The sequence below is a fragment of the Caloenas nicobarica genome, chromosome 3, assembly GCF_036013445.1.
Source record: "Caloenas nicobarica isolate bCalNic1 chromosome 3, bCalNic1.hap1, whole genome shotgun sequence".
NCBI lineage: Eukaryota > Metazoa > Chordata > Aves > Columbiformes > Columbidae > Caloenas > Caloenas nicobarica.
In genome coordinates this window covers 38,298,971-38,314,739 of record NC_088247.1, presented here as the reverse complement: position 1 = coordinate 38,314,739, position 15,769 = coordinate 38,298,971, and the positions used below count along the sequence as shown (strand labels likewise).

General features: G+C 43.6%; 1 protein-coding gene across 2 annotated transcripts; it reads right to left on the bottom strand.

Moving 5' to 3' along the window:
• Positions 1-340: 340 nt before the first annotated feature.
• SMIM8 (small integral membrane protein 8) lies at positions 341-3,590 on the bottom strand. Of its 2 annotated transcripts, XM_065631398.1 has the most exons (4): positions 3,535-3,590; positions 2,324-2,465; positions 1,216-1,408; positions 341-429 (listed from the first exon to the last, which is right to left on the bottom strand). In XM_065631398.1, exons 2-3 carry the CDS (start codon positions 2,441-2,443, stop codon positions 1,250-1,252), a joined length of 279 nt encoding a protein of 92 aa, XP_065487470.1. In that variant the 5' UTR covers positions 2,444-2,465; positions 3,535-3,590; the 3' UTR covers positions 341-429; positions 1,216-1,249. The 2 variants fall into 2 exon arrangements, with proteins under 2 accessions (XP_065487470.1, XP_065487469.1); XM_065631397.1 differs by lacking the exon at positions 341-429 and having other exon boundaries at positions 1,085-1,408.
• Between the last annotated feature and the right edge of the window lie 12,179 nt (positions 3,591-15,769).

The window sequence follows — 15,769 nt, the reverse complement described above, 5'->3', positions numbered from 1 at the left end:
AGCAATTCCTGGAGTGGCAAAGCAGATGTCCCTGCACGTTTTTTCTTCTTTGGCCCGACAGAAGCCACCTTGGCCAAAAAGGGGTTAACAAACAGGTCTCTCCGCTTCTTGGGAGCCACTGATGGGGCTGTAAACATGAGGAGCTGAATGGAAAAGTGCAACCAGAACATTAATAAGAGCCCATACATTTTGCTCAAGGTGAAGCCTCACAAGGGATCACCTCACGTGCTAAGGAAGCCCCACAATGCCCACCCATCCTCCAGGCACACTCGCGGCAGCACCAACCAGCAAACTGCCAAGGGCTCACCTCCAACCCACATGCAGGGCTGCTCGGCAAGACAGGGCTTGTTCAGGTTGATATTGTCTTTTCTCTGTCTGTAAGAACCTGTTGATTTTAGACTGTCCATTCCTTATTTTGAGCTCAGTAACCTGTAATAAATTAATGTTATATAACGTACTTTATGCAACATAGAAAAATTTAGTTTATGAATGCAGCTTAAACTAGTCCTGCTGACTAGTCAAGAAAACCCTACAAGCTCTGGCTAACCTGGAGTTATACATAGTGATTGGCAAGCTGATACTGGTATGTTCACTGATCTGCTGTATGATGCCACACAGGAATGGTCATGGCTGAGTTCTTCCTGCTTTTCTCTTGGCAGAACCACTTGCTTCACTTTTTCTCCTCTATCTAGTTATTGATTTTTTTTTTTCATTGTAAGGAAGAGTGTATTAGCAACCAAGGATTATTTTGGCCAGTATTTTGTAAAGTCCTTTATTAAATAAAACCCTTCGATGACTGCTTTATCAGATTTTCTTTCTAACTATTTTACTTACACCACTGTTAATTATCAACTTTCAACAGATCAAGAGGTCAGCTTTTTCTTTTCACACACAATACCTGATGCCTTTTGTTTAAAAAAATAACACACAACCCCCTGTTTTCACCTAATCTAAGCAAAGAGAGAAGTGAGCTGAACCATAATCTAAATTTCTAAGGCATTTACCAGTCTGGACTGTATGTCTGAGTTAATTGCGTGTCTTCTGACATACCGTGGAGATGACAGACAACAATTCTTAAAATCACTTTTATGTTTGCGTGTATCTTAATTGCAATTTATTTGTACAGGCATGGCGTTTTATAAATGAACTTAATTTTGATTAAATAGCAAAAGAGACATCCGTTATTTCAATGGACAGAGAAAAAATAGTAGTTGCCTTGAAAAGTTCTGTGATTTGCTTCCTTACGTTCTCAGTCCCACTTGGAAGTTTTCCTCCTCATATACCTGGACCCTTCACTGTCGACTGCTTCATAAAGGTCATTTTTATTCTCTACTGTTGCATGCAAATAACCAAGGTAGGCCACACAGAGGGTAATTGCTACGAGTCCAAATGCCATCACAGGTTTGTTCTGACAAAAAAAAAAAATAGTACACATTTTTAGTCAAAACACTTTGTATTCACTGAAAACATTATATTCTTCAATCTTAGCTTAGAAAGTAAATAGTGAACTATTGTGACGTGCAAAAATCATCACTGCCTTCTTGTAGACTGATCCAAATAACTTTAATAAGCAGCAAGAAAGGAGACCTGATTTTCTGATAGCAAAAGGAATTCTCTATTAAAAAGACGACTCTTGCCACATTGCCCAGTGCTCTGGCTTTTGCTGGTCACAAATGCTGCTTGAGCATGAATGAACAGGCCAAAACCAATTACTAAAGGTAACTATTACAAACTTTTAACAGAATTCATCTGGATATACTACTGGGATGATGTACTCTGCTCCTGCCAAGCCACCTTGATTATACTCCTCTAAACCAGATCAAGTATTAGTACCACATCTACTTTTATTACATGCACAAAATTCCATCCAGACTTGCTGGCTTCTGCTAGTGTAAATAAAACCTGAGTATCATCATCTTAATTATAAAAGCAAGAAAAAAAGAAAAATCCAAAATATTGAAAAGCTATCAAAATATCCCCTCCTTTCAAACAAAATACCTTGCACTTCATGATTTGTTCCCTTTTAAATTTTAAAGAGGACTCTTATTACTTAATCTGTCAAATTACGTGGGTTATATGTGTGTAAATTGTCTTTTTGAAAGCAACTTGACTAGGTACAAAAAGAGGCAGACAATATAACTGTGAAATAAAAGCTGGGCTCTTAACCATCAGAGTGGAAAAAAAGTAAAAATATTTTTAGTTACATTACTGGGTAGTTTGCATAACAAGAGATGGTTATATAACACACACAGAATTGCGGTGATTATTTTAAAGCAACTGTCTCTCCAAGCATACTTAGTTTCTCTCAGAATGAGCTTCTTACAGGTTTAATGAAAAGCCCTGGGTTCACAGCTCGGAAGAGCATAGTTGTTTGAACATTCCTCAGTCCCGGTTTTCTCTCTTTGGGTGTTTCATTTTCATTTGGAGGTTTGGTGGAAGACATTTTAATTAATGTTGAATACTTCCTAGAAATAGAATGAAAAATAAATGTCATTTTTATAAAGAACTGGAAGAATAACATTCAGGGAATAGGAGTTCACAATCAACTTATCTTTTTGCAGCATGAATTTTAGTTTGTGAACGTATTAATGATTGCCTTTGATGTTACCTAACACTCCCAGCTTAAGCATACTGATTTTCAATCTTGTCAGTTTTGTGCATCCTAAAATTAACTTTTGGAGATGCACATCTTTATATCACAAATGTAAGCCTCATGATAATGGGCTTGGGGTTTTCTACTTGCCTTTGGCTAATGGTTTAGCTACCTGCAGAACAAGCAGCAGTCATCAGACCAATGGCTAAATACACAATGCCAGGGTACTTTTTTTTTTTTTTTAAAGCTTACATGTGACAGGACAACCCACACCCCACTGTAGTGCAGTCACTCTATCCACCCACCCCAGCAGCCCTAGGCCTCAGGTCTCACTTTTACACACAAGGGACAGGTCACCTTCAAGATGCCACCTGAGCAAAGGCGGCCAAAACACACCCATGGTTTACCCTGTTTACTGAGCGGCAGGGAAGACACGGTGCTAAGGTTTACACAAGGGGAGCACAACCGGCCCAGGGGCGGGACGCACAAACGCAACCCAGCAATCGCCCCGGGCCTTCTCCCGCCCTAAGCACAGCAGGGAAGTCAGGGCAGCGTAGAGGTCGGCTAAGGGCGACCGCACGGGCACAAGGCGCTGCCAGGCACAGGGTGGCACACCGCCAGTCCATACGTGAGGCGCAACCGCCCAGCAGCTCGGCGTGACTCCTCCGTACGTGCCACGGAGCACCACAAACCGGGAGGGCGGGGAGGGAAAGGGCAGAAACCGCCCCCCCACCTCGGGCGGTGCGGGGGCTCCTGCTGCCCGCTACCAGCTTTAGGCCGTGGACAGAGGGGCAGTTTCGCGGGCCACAGAGGAGCAAGGCCAGGCCGCCGCCGCTGTGCTCCAACGGCGCCTCACGAGGCGGGGAGTGACGGTTAACGCCTCGTGGGCAGCGCTCACCTCCCCGCGCGCCCTCCCACCCGCCTCGCGCGCCGCTACTCACCCCGCGCCGCCAACGGGGCCTCCCCGAGGCGGGAGGGGAGGGGAGGGGAGGGGAGGAGCGCCACCCAGAGCGGAGCTGCGCGCTTGCGCCCCCTCCTGGGTGGAGGCCGCCGGCGCCGGCGGGAGGGGCAGGAGAGCGGCCGGGCCCCGCCCCTCCCCGCAGCTCCCCTGCGGCGGCCGGCGGAGCGGAGCGGGGACGGGAGGAAGGTGTCCTCGTCGCCCGGTGCTGTGGGTGTTCCTCCCCAAACACAGCTCCAAATAATAAGCGGGAGGTGGAGGAAGAAGCCGGCTCGGTGGGAAGAGGAGCACTTCAGTGCACAGCCGCTCCTCAGCGCCGGGGCGGGCGCGATTGCCCTGCACCCCCGGCCCGGGAGCAGGCGGGGCTGGTAGGGGGTGGCTGTTGGCGGCTGTTGGCGGCTGTTGGCGGCTGTTGGCGGCTGTTGGCGGCTGTTGGCGGCTGTTGGCCTCCGGTGGTGCGAGACGTGAGGAAGAAATGTTTTACAAGGAGGGGCGCATCTGGAATATTGTGTCCAGTTCTGGGCCCCTCAGTTCAAGAAGGACAGGGAACTGCTGGAGAGAGTCCAGCGCAGGGCCACAAAGATGATGAAGGGAGTGGAGCATCTCCCTTATGAGGAAAGGCTGAGGGAGCTGGGTCTCTTTAGCTTGGAGAAGAGGAGACTGAGGGGTGACCTCATTAATGTTTATAAATATATAAAGGGTGGGTGTCACAAGGATGGAGCCAGGCTCTTCTCGGTGACAACCAATGACAGGACACGGGGCAATGGGTACAAACTGGAACACAGGAGGTTCCACTTAAATATGAGAAGAAACTTCTTCTCAGGGTGATGGAACACTGGAACAGGCTGCCCAGGGAGGTTGTGGAGTCTCCTTCTCTGGAGACATTCAAAACCCGCCTGGACGCCTTCCTGTGTAACCTCATCTGGGTGTTCCTGCTCCGGCAGGGGGATTGGACTAGATGATCTTTCGAGGTCCCTTCCAACCCCTGACTTTCTGTAATTCTATGAGGGTGGTGAAACACTGGCCCAGGTTGTCCAGAGAGGTGGTAGATGCCCCATCCCTGAAGACATTCAAGGCCAGGCTGGATGGGGCTCTGGACAACCTGATCTAGTTGAAGATGTCCGGGCTCATTGTAGGGGGTTTGGACTAGATGACATTTGAAGGTCCCTTCCAACCCAAACCATTCTATGATGGCCAGTCCTCAATAATCCCCTTGCAAACTCCCCAAGAGCTGTACAAGATTCGTCCAGTTGGTGCAAACCTTGGTGCTCAGGCCAGCAGCGATGAGGTTTTAAATGTGGGAAATGAAAAAAGAGAAGTGGTGAGATTCCCCCGTCTGCTGATCCCAAGTGCTGAGATTGGGAAAGGGTGTTCTGTGTAGAGATGCATCTCTGTAAGGGCAGTCTGAGCAGAAAAATATGCTGCGATTTAAGCATCCAGTCTGGTATTTAGATCTGAACTCAGACGTCTGGAAACTCCCGGTTATATAAATGCTGCTTTGTGGTGGTGTTTTGTTTTCCATTTTTTTTAACCAGTAAAATTAATGAAAGTACCCGGAGTCCAGAGGAAACATGGGCCATCGGATCACCTCTGCCTGCTTGTGCCTACTTTTCTGTCTCTACCGACTCCAATGCCATTGAGCAGTTTCAGCTGCATTAAAAGAAGGGTAGAAACTTCAAACTTTGGAAAAAAATGTATCTGCTGGGGTAGGGAGAGACCCTGATTAGTGCTGCCCTGGGTAAGAGGCAGGCAGAACTGAGAAGCGATGGATGATAATACTACAGAGATTTAGCTGCAGCCAGCAGGAGGATTAGTACAGATGTAGTGCTGGACTTGCCCACCTCGCCTCACGCTTTTCTGCATCTGGAGAACGTGTGAGAGGACTTTGGTGACCAGGGCGTCTCATTATTGCAGCCATGGAGGCAAAGGGGGACAAACATAAATATAGAGGTATCCACCTCTCAGAAACATTGGTTTGTCGTTTTCTTCTGCGGTAATCAAACTGCATTATTTTTTTTGAAAGATGGCAGAGTAATCGGATATTGCAGGTTAACTTTTCCCTTCTGAATCCAGATGGAGTGTCTAAAGAATTTTTTTTGCTGTGTGTAAATATCACGAGGTGAGAAAAATAGCAGGGAAATAAGTTTTGATGTCATGAGAGGATTGAGTGGTATGTCTGGGTTTTGTGTCAACATTTAATTCACAACATACCATCTGCTAATCTGGTAGCTATTGTTTTGGCAGCATATGCCACGCAGCTGATTTTGTTTGGAAACCATTGAGTAGAAAGGCACATCTGAGTGAAGGTTGCTGCTCCGGTTTGTTTTCGTGTTTGTGTAATTGAAAGAAGCCAATACAAGGTTTTTGCATGAGCCTTGTTCTTTTGAAAAGGCAGCTTGGTTTTCTTGAGGGAAGGGGGAGTTTTTACAGTACTGTAGGAGATGTTCTGCAGACAGCTCCCAAGTAATAGACACATTGTACATGGGAATGCAAAACATTTATACCGCCACACTGAGAAGTGCATTCGCTTATCAGCACGTGCAGCTCTTCCCAGCAGTTACTGTCATCAAGTGACCCCTCCCACGCAGATAAAACTTCTGACCTGAAGTCAGCCAGGGTCATGACGGTATTTTCCGGGTCGAGGTAGGATGGGTTTATGCCAGAACACATTTGCCTGATGATGGTGGCAAGGATTGTCGGACTGCTGCTAGTTCTCTAGCACTTCTCAGCTTTCCTATAAAGGATGGGTAACTCCCAGACATTGACGGGGGAAGAAATCAGACACAGTACAAAGAACACCGTCAGCTGGAGAGAAGATATTCTCCATATGAAGAGTTGTGGGTTAAGGCTTTACGTGTACAAAGAGGAGCAGAGAGGGACGTAGAAACAGGGCTGGGTTTTGACATGAATGCTGGTACTTGGCATATGTTGAGCAGGTGCTGACTAACCAGACTAACTCTGCGGCAAAGAAAAGCTTGGACTGCTTGCTGTTTCTGGTTTTGCTTTATGACTGTGGGAAAGTGTCTTATTTTATCTTTAATGTGACGATTATGTTGCTATCGTCTGACCCAATAGGATGTTGAAATGCTCAATCCATCAAATCTTATAAAGTTGTCTGGCATCTTTTTATAGAAGAGACTCTATAAAGGGTAGAATTGTAAACATCTGTGGTATTTCTGAGTCACCCATCCTCTTAATGTCTGAGTATCTCTCCTGAAAAATAACCATGCAAAAAAAATCCCTTTTCCAAACCTGAGGCTGTTACTGAGATTTATTTTCCTTTTAAGTAAATTCCTTTGGGATTCTGCATTCGTCTTTGTGCTGTGTACTGCGGCCATTCAGAACTTAATAGCAGCTTCTGCTTTTCTTGAGACTCGCATCCCCTTATCGTTTGAGCTGGAGAAGAGCCTCTGTGGGGAGCAGAGCAAATCTGATGCTGTGTCCCGCAGACGCTGTGACAGGCAGCCTGATGTGGTCCAGGCAGTGGCTGCTGCCTCTGCGTCTTTGCTGATTCGCCTCGCAGCTCCCATTTGTTTCAAGTACCGCACAAGAACAGAGCTTCACATTGTCTTCAAAATAAAGATAGGGTGCCTCAAGCTGCTGATAAGCTTATCCCTACTTAGGGACACAGTTACAGAGCTGTTGTGGACAAAAAAAAAATCTTTTTGCATCAACATTGGGACTTCAGCACTGATACGACTTGTAGTGAGAGGGGTAACTTCCATCATGTGTTTGTTAGGTTTTTTGTATGTGAATGTGTCCTGTGTATTTGCATTCCTGTTTTTGCCTGATTTTTGCAATGTTTTACACGTTGTGATTTTAATGATATTTAATTAGAGTTGACAACTGGGCCTCTTTTTGGTCCTGAACAAGTCTGGGGGAGAAGAGGAAGCAAAAATTTAGGATTACAAGTACCTCCTCCACCTTACTCATTGCTAATGGTGAGGGGAACCATGATTGGACCGAGGCATGTGAAACAGCATTGCCATTCTAAGGACCTGAATGCAGGAGAAGAAACAAACAGATCTCCAGCTGGACAGAGGTGGCATTGAGAGCTTTCTGTGTAGCTGTTGCTCAGCTTCTGTCAGTCTCAAGGGCCCTTATGCCGCTTTTCAGCTGCTATCGCTCATTTGTATTGTTCCTGTTGAAAGAAAGCAGAGTTTTCAGACAGCAGTGTGCAGTGGTTGAGACCCTACCACTGACAATCCAAAACGGTTTGAAGGCAATAAACGTTTTAAAAACACAAACATGTTAGAGTGGATCGTCTGTATTTTATAACAGTATGTGTATGTCTTCTGTAACACTCGTTAGCCAGCTGTGTCTCTGAGAGACAGAGACAAATCACCCAGCCGTGCTTTCCAGCAGAGATTAAAGCAATTGTTATTCTTCAAATACTGATCAAGCTTATAAATCTTTTTAACTGAATTCAATGTGGAAGGGAAAAGGCACTTTGATTCTACTTCCATTAAGGAGCAGGCAAATCATTTCCAACTGGGAACAGAATAATTTCAAAACCCAAAGCATCCCCTCTGGAAAGAAAAAGCTGGTTCATACTAAAAAGGAAGAGCAGAGAAACATGTGCGGCACTGAATTTGCTCACAGCAATACACAGCCAGATACCTTAGAGACAAACTTGAGCTAATCTAAGACTGCACCTCCAAAAAGGAGGGGCCAAGGGGAGACCTGTTTTTGCTTGTGTTTGCTGCTGTGGCCTTCCTTGCACCAGGACTCAGATTGCTCAGCCTTGGAGTACGCCAGTTTTGCTCCCTGCTCCAGCTGAAAACTAACATTGCCAGAAAAGAAAAAAGAACAAGGTTTATTTTTAAATTGGATGGGTCAGGCAGTCTGATGTGAGCAGGGCGATGCAGGTTGGAAGTGAAGGCACAGACCAGGACTAACCTCTGCCTGCAATAGCAAGGTTCCCAATAAGCTTAAGCTGTGTTAAGTTAAAGTCCTTCAGCCGATGACCTCTCTGGTCCCAGCACCCTTCAGTTCTCATAGCTCCCAGGGAGATGCTGGAGGGTAGAAGTTTCATGGATATAACAGAGTGAACTCTGTAGTAAGGGACTCGGATGCTCCGTAATCTGGAGCCCTTCAGATTTTCTGCACCTTACAGTTATCTTTTAATTTATAAATATTACCATGTAATGAAATACAGTAGAGCAGCAGTGTCTAATGTTTGTATACCAGATATAATGGGGATGGAACTGCGGGTGTCATAAAGATGCTTAAACAGCTTTGACATTGAAGCGATGGGATTGTAACCACGCAGTTCCAATTAATAATAATAAAAAATGGGCTGTTGGGGCTTTTTTATTTTCCATCTCTATAGGACAGTTACAATTGCTCAGATGCCTTTAATGCCATAATCAAGTTTAGATTTAGAGTTAAATTCTAGCTTTCTCAGTACTACAGGTAATCACAATATTCCTACGGTGATTTTGGCCTTCGAATGACTGGTATGAACCACTTTGCCAGGCGTTCAGCAGCAGTAACAAGGTCCTGATCCAGGCGCATGTGTTAGGCTACATGATACCCTCCTCTCCATTAAACTACTTAACATTCACATATAATTCCCAGACAAAAACCACAGTAAGTTTCAGCTAAATAAGTTATCCTGTGAATAAATTATACCATGAAGAATTCATTTAAGAGGCAAGGAGTTCAGTCTTTCTGGGTTTTTTGTAAGTATAGCCACATCCCAGGTAAAAATGACTGCCAAAGACATGTAAGTCAGGACATAAACACTTATTCCATTGCTTAGTTATTTAAAATAAAGTTATGGGGAGTGGCTTAGCTGCCTAGTCCAATGTAGGAATTGATTAGCATGTACAATAACAAAAATACATTTTAATAACAAAAAATAGGCTTCAGTTACTTGGGAAAAACACAGTAATTTAAAATTTTAATAGAAAAACATCTGAACATTGGTGTAATATATTGTTAGAATCAACGTGTACCTAAAGAAATATTTGTCTTTAACTATTTACTTGCCCAAGAGAACCCGAAATACAATTCTGGTGTAAAATATCAAAAAGCAAACAGGGTAGGAGTTAAGGCTCTTAGGTCAGTTATATGATTTCAGAAGGTTACCATAATTCCATACAGTGGTTTCAAGTTTTTCACATGGACGAAGTTCTTATGAAAAAAATGTAGAAACTATACTATGAAGTGGTGCTAAGAGTGAAGAAGGATTTCATGAAGACCTTTCTTGCTATTTCGATATTGTGGTAAAGTTGATATTGAAGGGAGACCACAAGTTGTATGAGACAAAAGCCAGTACTGAAGCAGCATCTGAAATGGGGAGCTGGCTGGATCCTCCAGGTCATTCCTGTTGGGATGCCATAGGAAAGGCAGCCTCTGCGTGGGGAGTCTTCTGGGCAAGATTGACTTGGCCAAGTGACTTCTTGGCTTGCGAGCACACAGGCCACACGCGTCTCATAGAGGGTCGCTGATGGTGGCCCACTGTTTTGGGTGCCCCAGCATGAGCGTTTTCAGGTTGTGCCGTCACTGATGGGAAAGCACGAAGGGTGTAAAGCTGATGCTGATGGGCACTCAAAAGATGCAGATAAAGCCTGCAACTTTAAACACAAGCTGTAGTTTCCTCGTAGCTTTCTGATGACACAAGGCGCATTATGGTTCTGGTTTGAACAATGTGCCAGGAGAGATGATCAGGTTTCACTCGTTTAGTTTATATTACCTAGGAGACGAGCAGTTTCCATTTTCAAGGCCTGAAGCAGTAACTCCCTTTCTCAGAAATGTACTGTGGATTGTTAATGCCACTAGAACACCGCTGTCCAGCTGTAGTCATTCACTGAGACCCAGGTAAGCTAGAGTTTCTTGTTATAAAATACAGTTTTACTGAATGAGTTGTTTTCCTAATGTCAAACAGGCTTGATAATAGCCTTGGGAAAGTATCCCATCAGCCAGCATAAACCACAGACATAACCCTTTTTACATTACACTATTGCAATACTTTATAACTACTAAGGAATGACAAACTGTAATGTGGCCATTGACGATTATTCATTCAAGTGGAAATCTTTTGACTTTGTAAATTCATTTTTTTTAAGAGTTGAATAAAGTGTTACAACAGTAGCCTGAACGGAGCAGTAATACTAATGTTGAAGATCATTTGCTGCAGAAGGAGTTCTTCTTTACATCGGGAGAGCGTGGGAGAGGTGGGTTATCTGGTTGGTACAAAGGTGCTGAGAAATGCAGTAGTAGTTGTGTAGGCAAAATATAGACATCACAACTTCAGAAAAAAATTAAGTCATTTTGGCTACTTGTGAGTTTAATTTTTTGCAATTACACAGTTTACCCAACTAACAAAGAAAACACTGAACTCTCGAAACCCATTTATTTCTGTGGAGGAGAGACCACAGCAATTAGCAGCTGGCAAAGCATCACACTTGGCAGCTGCTGCGTTATTAAGTGGTGTTTGCGGTTTCCCTAAATACGAAACAAGATGGAATTTTGCTACTACTGGCTGTAAAAAACGAACGCCAAGCGTGCTTAACCTTACGAAGCCTACTGAAGATGTAGTTTAGAAGTTCTCTTTTCAGAGAAGTGAATGTGTGGCAGCGAAGGTCCTGAAGCCCAGAAAGGAAGATTTGGCCCAAGCCGCTGCAGAAGCCTGTGCACAAGTCAGGTTTAAAAGCCAAACCAGCCAGCTCCAACCTAGTGCTAAATGACCAGATGAGCGCTCTTCCATCCAATCTTTCTTTTATTTTCCTTCCTATAGCTGGTTGCCAAATACATGCCTAGGCTGGTGTTTTTACACACCACATGTGTATTTCAAGCACTATTTAGTTGTTTGTGGAATACTACTTTTAACATCACAGTACCCAGAGGTTTATCTCCCAGTGTGCTAAAGGGCTTATTTTTTTTGCTCTGAGAAGTTATTAATAGATGTTAATAATAGGCATGAAACAGTGAGAGATTAGAATCAGTAAGCTAAGGAAGATGAAAGCAAGGGACGGGGCTACGAGACACCACGGCTCTTTTCTTCGCTCTGCCCCTGATGTGCTGAGTGACGCTGGATAAACCACATCACCTCTCTGGTGGACATCTCCTCCACAGCATCTGTTTTCTCTGTCCAGACTGTTGATATTTTGAGGAGAGGTCTCTATTTCTTATTACACCTTAATGAAGGATTTACTCCAATGAAGTTCAGTCTGAAATGTCTGTAAATTACTTTTCGTTGATGTGCGAGAGAAGAGCAAGCTGCTGCCAGTACATTAACGTCTGCCGTTCAGAGGCCTCCGCTTCCACTGGAAGTGTCTGAAGGATGAAATAGATGGGAAACCTGTGGAGGGCTGTGTTTGCTCCTGGGCTGTCAAAACATATCTGGCTTGTTTCTGAAGAGCCTTAAACAGCAATGAGTATCAACACTATGTTAATGTTACAGCTTTACTGATTTTCTGATAAGAGATGAGTTGTCTGAACAGGGGAAAGTTAATTTTTATGACCTCTCAGTATTCTCATGTTGGCTCTTTCATAAGGACCTGGAAATCACCTTATTTTGGCACTCTTGCCATTGAACAAGAAACAAAGGCCTTGCAAGGTTAGTGACTTGTCGCAATAGTTTTTCAGCTCCTACTGCAGATGTGCAACAGTTTGAATGTCTGGTGCACATGCAGCTTGGTAGGGTGACTTTCAATGGCATTTTACTCTACCTTGGTGTTCACAGGAGGTTTCCTGCTCCCTTTTCTTCTGTGGTGGAGCACTGGAATTGATGCACCCCAATGGAGTGGGGTGGGGGTGGCTAGTGGATCTTCCAATCAATTTAAGAGCCAACTGAACTTTCAGGAACAGTATAGGCACAACGAAGCCTTCTTAGGGCCAGAGAATGAAGCAAATCAGTGTTTCTCAGCCTGTGAAACTTACACCTCTGGTAGTCAGTAAAGGAGCCGTGGGTAGTCCATGAAACAAGAACAAAGACTCAGGAAGCATCAAATGGATATGAACTTCCTTCTATCAGCAAACAAGAGAAAATAAGTGGAAAGTGCAATTACTAAATGAACATCTGAAGTTAAGATTTACTATTTGTACAGTTATTTATGGAAACCATTGTGCCAATGCTTTTTTTTTTTTCTTTTCATCATAACACTGAGATGATCCTTGGTGTTTTTTTAAAAAAGTGCTGTGATGATGTTTTGATTAAATTGTAAAAAAAACCAGAGAGGATGAACTATCAAGATTGTTACCAGTTCTGATTTTTTATGATCCTATATCCTCCTCTGTGATTTTCTACTTCTGCGCTCTGCTTTATCATTTTTGCTGCTATTTATGGTTCTCTTTCTTCCTATTAAAAAAAAAAAAGGAAGTTTTAGGTGCCACAAAATACTCCCATTAGCAATGTTTATATCAGAAGGCTAAAGTGGTTTTCCATCTCTCAGCCCGTGAAGATAATTCAGCTTGCTTGTACAGAATTCATAGATCCACTGTTCCCAGGCTCACGTCCTTTCTGTTATTTCTCGCCATTCTCTCTTTCCCATAATACTGCATCTTCTTCCTGTAATTTGCCTGCTCTTCAAGCTGCGTGCCCGCTTTGTGCCCATAACATTTTGGATGCTTTCCTCAATTCCTCTCTGCTTAGTCAGTTTGTTCTTGCATTTTCTTACCTTCCTCCCTCCCCCCATTTTCCTCTGCACAAAGATACCTTTTCTGCTTTTGAAGTAATTAAATTAGCAGAGCTGATTGAAATCTAGGTGAAATTCTCTGAGCACTATGCTTTTCAACGGACACATCACTCAATGCACATTAACCAACCTTCTGTAAACGTCACTGAACAACAGAAATGATTATTTGATGAATATATTTAACAACAATAGCGTTATTCAAACACTTACTCAATAAATTACATTCAGCACACTCAGAAGTTAATGGCGCGTTCAGGTTGCTGTTTGTTCAGCAGAGCACGTGTGCAGCCTGGAGGGGAGAAACCAAATCACTGATCCATCTGAGGGAAATGTGGGGTTGGAGGCTCTTCCGGTCACTTGTGTCTCTAGTGAGCAGGACAAAGTGTGCGCGTGTTGGTGGGGGGGGATGTTTAAGTCACATCTAGGGAATAAACAACGTATGCAATGAGGAAGAGAGATGACCTGCTCCCTTTCCTGGCTGGTAGTAGAAGAAGCCCAGACACTTATTTTGGTGCTCATACCTACTACTTCAGCTGGAAATGAGTACAACAAATCAATGTATCTCTAATTATCAGCTTTTGTCCAAGTTGGGGGGTGTGTGTGTTTATGTGTGTTGAGCAGGGGCGTGAAGTAAATTTAACCTCAAATCCATGCTCTTCACTTCTTGCTCCATTCAACTTTTTCTTGAGCATTTGGAGCAAATAATCTTTCTTTTACTGTTTAAGACTCCCTAATGCCTCCTTTGTAATTTCCAGGAGACGCTAAGTCTTTTTGTGGTCTTTATGTCCATGGTGCCAAATAGATCCCCCTTTGACCCTTTTGTTGCTTTTTTAAACCTTTGAGTCATTCATTGTCAGCCTCTACACTGGATGTTACCTTGATGCAAATTGATGTCATCCACATTTTCCACAAGCTACTCAATTTTTTTAGCCAGCTTCCCTTCCTGACTCCCTTTGATTCATTCTGCACAAAATGAACCTCCTCCAAATGCTAAGGTTGGATTCTTTCTTTGGCTATAAGGATTTGCATCGCATTTCTTCCTCTCTTGTCCTTATGTCAGTCCAAATATAATTTTGCTAAAGCATCATGCCCTGACACTGCTCTTGGCATCTGCTTCCACATGTACTGCCACTTCTAGAAGTGTTACAAAACCTTATACACTGTCTTCTTTTTCCTACTGCTCTTACTTGAAAATTTATCTTTTTTTGTGTGTGGTCTGAATCCTCACCTTTCTCTGAATTTCATACAGCCCATATAACGTCTTTGCCTTCTGTAGCCTCGGCTAAGTTACCCTCTCATCAGTCTGTGCCTGTGCTGTCCCATGAAGTCAATTTTCTCCTGTTCACCTGTTGAGTAACTCCTTATCTTTGAAGTCCATTTATTTTTTCCATTCCATATGTTCTTTGCAATGCTTCAGTGAATTAATTATATTTTCAAAGCATACAAAAGCATCAGTTAACATCCACAATCTTCTATGGCAACAGTGGTGCCTAAAGCAAACATAACCTTTTAAAGGCACATTTGCAGCTCCTTTGAACAGAGGAGCTGTGCTGGTTACAACCCAAACAACACCACAAAACGGGCTCTGCGGCTCTCTGGCCTTGCAGCAGAAGGTTGTCCTGTACAACCATTTCTCAACATCAAGTGAAGGCTGCAAGTGGGAAAATAAAACCACAGCTCTGCAGACTTCTGGCTGCAGAAGCACCGCTGGCCACAAGACCCGCCCTGCAGTCCCTGTGATGAATTTCAGTTTCTCATCACCAGAGCACTTAGACCAGAAACCATCTTTCGTTCTGTGAAATCTCTGCTGCCTCGCCATCAGACATCTAGGTACCAGAATGCGTTGCTGTCCATCAAAATAGCTTTGCAGGAATTTCATCCATCCAACCTGCTGGCTGGCTAGAATTTGCCCATTGCTTGGGCTCTGCTGAAGATTTTAGTCAAATCCTCGATCCCTATTTTCTTTGTGCAGGACTTTCTTTTCCCCTTCACATACTTCTCCTCAATGTGGGATTGGCAAATGGAGGTATAAAGTTGTTCTTTTCTAAACCCTCTTGCTGCTCAGGTAAGGATGTAGGGGCTCAGCTTTGGGAAAAGAGACCTGAAGGTAAATTTCTCCATCTGTATTTAGGTATCTCCATGGCCTGATTTCTACCAGTGTTGGTTCCTACTGATTTTTGTGCCTTGCTAGTTACCCAGCATACCTTCCATTTCTGTCCTGACTTGTTCAGCTGAAGGCTCAGAACTGGTGACTGGTTTAACTCCAGTCATGAACAGACAGGTGACACAAGGCTTTTTACATTAGAAAGGGATGGTGCAGTTCTTATGACCATTAGCAAAAGCCCACCATAACCATACTCATTTTACATGGAATAACAAAATTCAGTCTTCCCTTCTAGAGTACCTGTTCACATCTTAAAATCCCAGAAAAGGCCTTTTGAAGTTTTCCTTCAAATCTCCCCCAGAGGAGAACTCATCCACAAGACGTGTTCATATATGTTAATATTCATGCTTGCTCATGTGAAGGTTTTGTTTCCTTGCCTGTGCTTTATTACATAGCAGTATCTTCATGCT

Coding starts and splice junctions, on each gene's coding strand:
- SMIM8 (XM_065631398.1), bottom strand. CDS start 2,443: ATGTCTTCCACCAAACCTCCAAATGAAAATGAAACACCCAAAGAGAGA. Junction 1,409..2,323: donor CAGGGCTTTTCATTAAACCT/GTAAGAAGCTCA, acceptor TTTTTTTGTCAG/AACAAACCTGTGATGGCATT.